The 3788-nt window shown below is 43.6% G+C and overlaps 1 protein-coding gene across 1 annotated transcript; it reads left to right on the forward strand.

Moving 5' to 3' along the window:
* The first annotated feature begins 2274 nt into the window (after positions 1-2274).
* Positions 2275-3566, forward strand: LOC108481139 (uncharacterized). Its single transcript, XM_017784305.1, has 3 exons — positions 2275-2520; positions 3123-3263; positions 3354-3566. The coding sequence occupies exons 1-3, from the start codon at positions 2275-2277 to the stop codon at positions 3564-3566; spliced, it is 600 nt and encodes a 199-aa protein (XP_017639794.1).
* Positions 3567-3788: the final 222 nt, after the last annotated feature.

Raw genomic sequence — 3788 nt, forward strand, 5'->3', positions numbered from 1 at the left:
GTTGGAGGACTATTGAGACATACATCAGGCGTGGGTCAACTAAGCACCCTGTTCGAAATTGTCCATTGAGGTCCGAGCAGATGCAAGCTATGGGTACTGGTATTGCGCAGCCACCGAGGGTAGTTCAGCAGCCACCTAGGGGCCGAGGTCAGGCCAAGGGTGGTAATGGTATCGGCCGAGGTCAAAGAGCACCAAGCAGAGGTACTAGACCAACTGAGGCGAGGCAGCTTGCTTTGGTTTATGTTGCTCATCACTGTAAGGACTGAGATGCTCCGGGCGTCATTACGAGTACATTTTTAATATTTAATGTACCTTATTTGACATTGATTGATATAAGCTCTACACACTCCTATGTAGCTAGCACTGTGTCTGAAACTTTAGGGATTTCGGTCTAGGATACTTCTAGTAGGTGACTGTTGTGAGTCCTTTGGGGCAATCCATTCGAGTTAGTAAATTGTATAGAGACATTCTGTTAGAGGTTCAAGGGACAGTATTTTAGGCTAATCTGATGGAGCTTTCGTTTGGGGAGTTCGATTTGATATTGAGGATGGATTGGTTGGCAAAGCAACGAGTAAGTCTGGATTGTGCGACAAAAAGGGTTGTGTTGAGAACCGATCAAGACAACGAGGTAATTGTGATTGGGGAACGTCGTGACTACCTGACTAATGTGATCTCAGCTTTGGTAGCGAAAAAGTTGGTTCGAAAAGGGTGTGAGGCATTTCTGGCCTACGTCATTATTTCTGATTCGGGGGACTCTTCTATTAAGGAACTCTTCTATTAAGGATATTAGAACTGTGAGAGATTTTCCAGATGTGTTTCTTGAGGAGTTACCAAGGTTACCTCTAAACTGTGAAGTGGAGTTTGGGATTGAGTTATTTCCTATCACAGCTCCAGTGTCCATTGCCCCTTACCGAATGGCACAGAAAGAGCTGACGGAACTTAAGGTCAGATTCAGGAGCTGTTAGATTGTGGGTTCATTTGTCCCAGTGTGTCTCCGTGAGGAGCACCTGTTTTATTTGTGAAAAAGAAAGATGGGACAATGCGGATGTGTATCGATTATCGGCAGTTGAAAAAGATAACAATTGAGAATAAATACCCACTTTCGAGGATTGATGATTTATTCGACTAGTTTAGAGGGTATTCAGTGTTCTCCAAGATTGACTTACGTTCTGGGTATCATCAGTTGACAGTAAAGGAGGCTGACGTGTACAAGACGACATTCAGGACTCGATATGGACATTATGAGTTCCTAGTTATGCCTTTTGGATTGACGAATGCGCCAGCGCCATTTATGGATTTGATGAACCGAGTATTTCAGCCCTACTTGGATCAATTTGTGGTGGTGTTCATTGACGACATCTTAGTATATTCTAAGATAGAGGATGAGCACGACGAGCATCTCAGAGTGGTTTTACAGATTCTTCGTGAGAAACAGTTGTATGCGAAGTTCAGCAAGTGTAAGTTTTGGCTCCAAGAAGTAACATCTTTGGGACATGTGGTTTCTGTTGAGGGGATACGAGTTGATCCTCGTAAGATTGAGGCGGTATTGGATTGGAAGCAGCCGAAGAATGTGTCTGAGTTCCGCAGCTTTCTGGGTTGGCATGTTACTATTAGCGCTTTGTAAAAGGGTTTTCCTTGATCGCAGCTCCTTTGACTAAGCTTTTTCATGAGGGGGTTCATTTTGTGTGGACTGAGGCGTAGCAAGAGAGCTTTGAGAAGCTCAAGACTGTACTAACTCAGGCTCCTGTTCTGATACAATCAGAGCCCAGTAAAGACTTCGTGGTATACAGTGACGCATCGCATGTGGGACTGGGTTGTGTTCTGATACAAGACAGAAAGGTAGTTTTGTATGCCTCTCGACAGCTCAAGACTCATGAGGCTAACTATCCGATGCATGATCTGGAGTTGGCAGCAGTAGTCTTCACTCTGAAAATTTGGAGGCACTATTTGTATGGTGAGAAGTGTACTATTTACACTGATCATAAGAGCATCAAATATCTCCTCACTTAGAAGGAGTTAAATCTTAGGCAGTGTAAATGGGTTGAACTGCTTAAGGATTACGACTGCACTATCAAGTACCATCCTGGTAAGGCTAATACGGTCGCTGATGCGTTAAGCCGTAAGGCTATGACTGATCTAAGAATGATGTTCGCTCGATTAAGTTTTTTCGATAATGGGAGTCCATTAGCTTAAATTCAAGTGAAACCGACAAGGATTGATCAGATCAGAGATAAACAGTTGGGGGACAGGTCTCTAGAGTTACATTTTCGTCAGATGGAGAATGATGTTACTACGGATTTTGGGATTAATAAGGATGGGGTATTGTGTTTTCGCTGTCAGATTTGTATACTGAATGATGAGGACTTGAGACAATCGATTCTAAGGGAAGCGCATAGTAGCCCTTATGCTATACGTCCTGGTGGAAACAAAATGTATCAAGATCTGCGAGATTTATACTGGTGGCCAGGGTTGAATCATGAGGTTACTAACTTCGTTGCTCGCTGCTTGACTTGTCAGCAGGTTAAGACTGAGCATCAGTTACCTTCGGGTTTGCTACAACAGATTAAGATACCATTATGGAAATGAGAGTGAGCAACAATGGACCTTTTTTAGTGGGTTGCCTCTAACACCCACTAAGAAAGATTCTGTTTGGGTCGTCGTGGATCAATTGACCAAATCCGCTCACTTCATTCCGGTTAGGACGAACTTTTCTCTGCAAAAATTGGCCAAGCTCTATATTTCTGAAATAGTGGGGTTGCATGGGGTACCTGTCCCGATCATCTCTGATAGGGATCCTCGTTTCACGTCTCGATTCTGGAAGAAGCTTCATGAAGCTCTGGGCTCAAGATTAAACTTCAGTACTGCTTTTCATCCTCAGACAGATAGTTAGTCAGAGAGCGTGATTCAGATACTGGAGGATATGTTGAGAAGCTATGTGATTGACTTTCGTGGTTGTTGGAAAAACTATTTGCCATTAGCCGAGTTCGCCTATAATAACAGCTACAAGTCAAGCATCCAAATGGCACCTTACGAGGCACTGTATGGTTGTAAAGTATCGCACTCCTTTGTGTTGGACTGAGTTAGGTGAATGACGTGTCCTATGTCCGGAGTTGGTTTCGAAGACTGAGGATAAGGTTCAACTGATTAGGGATGGACTAAAAGCGACTTCTGATAGGAAGAAGTCATATACAGATCTGAAACGAGGAGAGATTGAGTATGTTGTAGGAGACTTCATTTTTCTCAAGGTCTCCCTAAGGAAGAAGGTACTAAGGTTCAGTCGCAAGGGCAAGCTGAGCCTTTAGTTTATTGGGCCGTACCAGATTCTGAAATGAGTAGGGCCAGTCGCCTATCAGTTGGAGCTACCTCCGGAGTTGGATCAAATTCATGACGTGTTCCACATCTTTATGTTGAGGCGCAACCGATCTGATCCCACGTACATAGTTCGTGTAGAGGAAATTGAGGTTAGGCTAGACCTAACATTTGAGGAGGAGCCGGTTGAAATTCTAGATCGTGACATTAAAGTACTACGAAGGGAATCTATTCCCTTAGTGAAGGTGCTGTGGTGAAATCATAGCACTGAAGAGGCTATGTTGGAGCTAGAAGATGTGATGCATCAGCACTATCCTCACCTATTTTGACCAGGTAAATTCGAGGCCGAAATTTTCTTTTAGGGGTAGAGTTGTAACGCCCCAAATTTGATAAATTTCTTTCTGTGAGTTTCTAACACAACTGTGTATTTGCTTCAGTGGCTAAGTGTTCTAGGTGTGTGTGTAAGGTCCCAAGTTCAA

This window comes from Gossypium arboreum, chromosome 1 (genome assembly GCF_025698485.1).
Source record: "Gossypium arboreum isolate Shixiya-1 chromosome 1, ASM2569848v2, whole genome shotgun sequence".
NCBI classification, from domain to species: Eukaryota; Viridiplantae; Streptophyta; class Magnoliopsida; order Malvales; family Malvaceae; genus Gossypium; species Gossypium arboreum.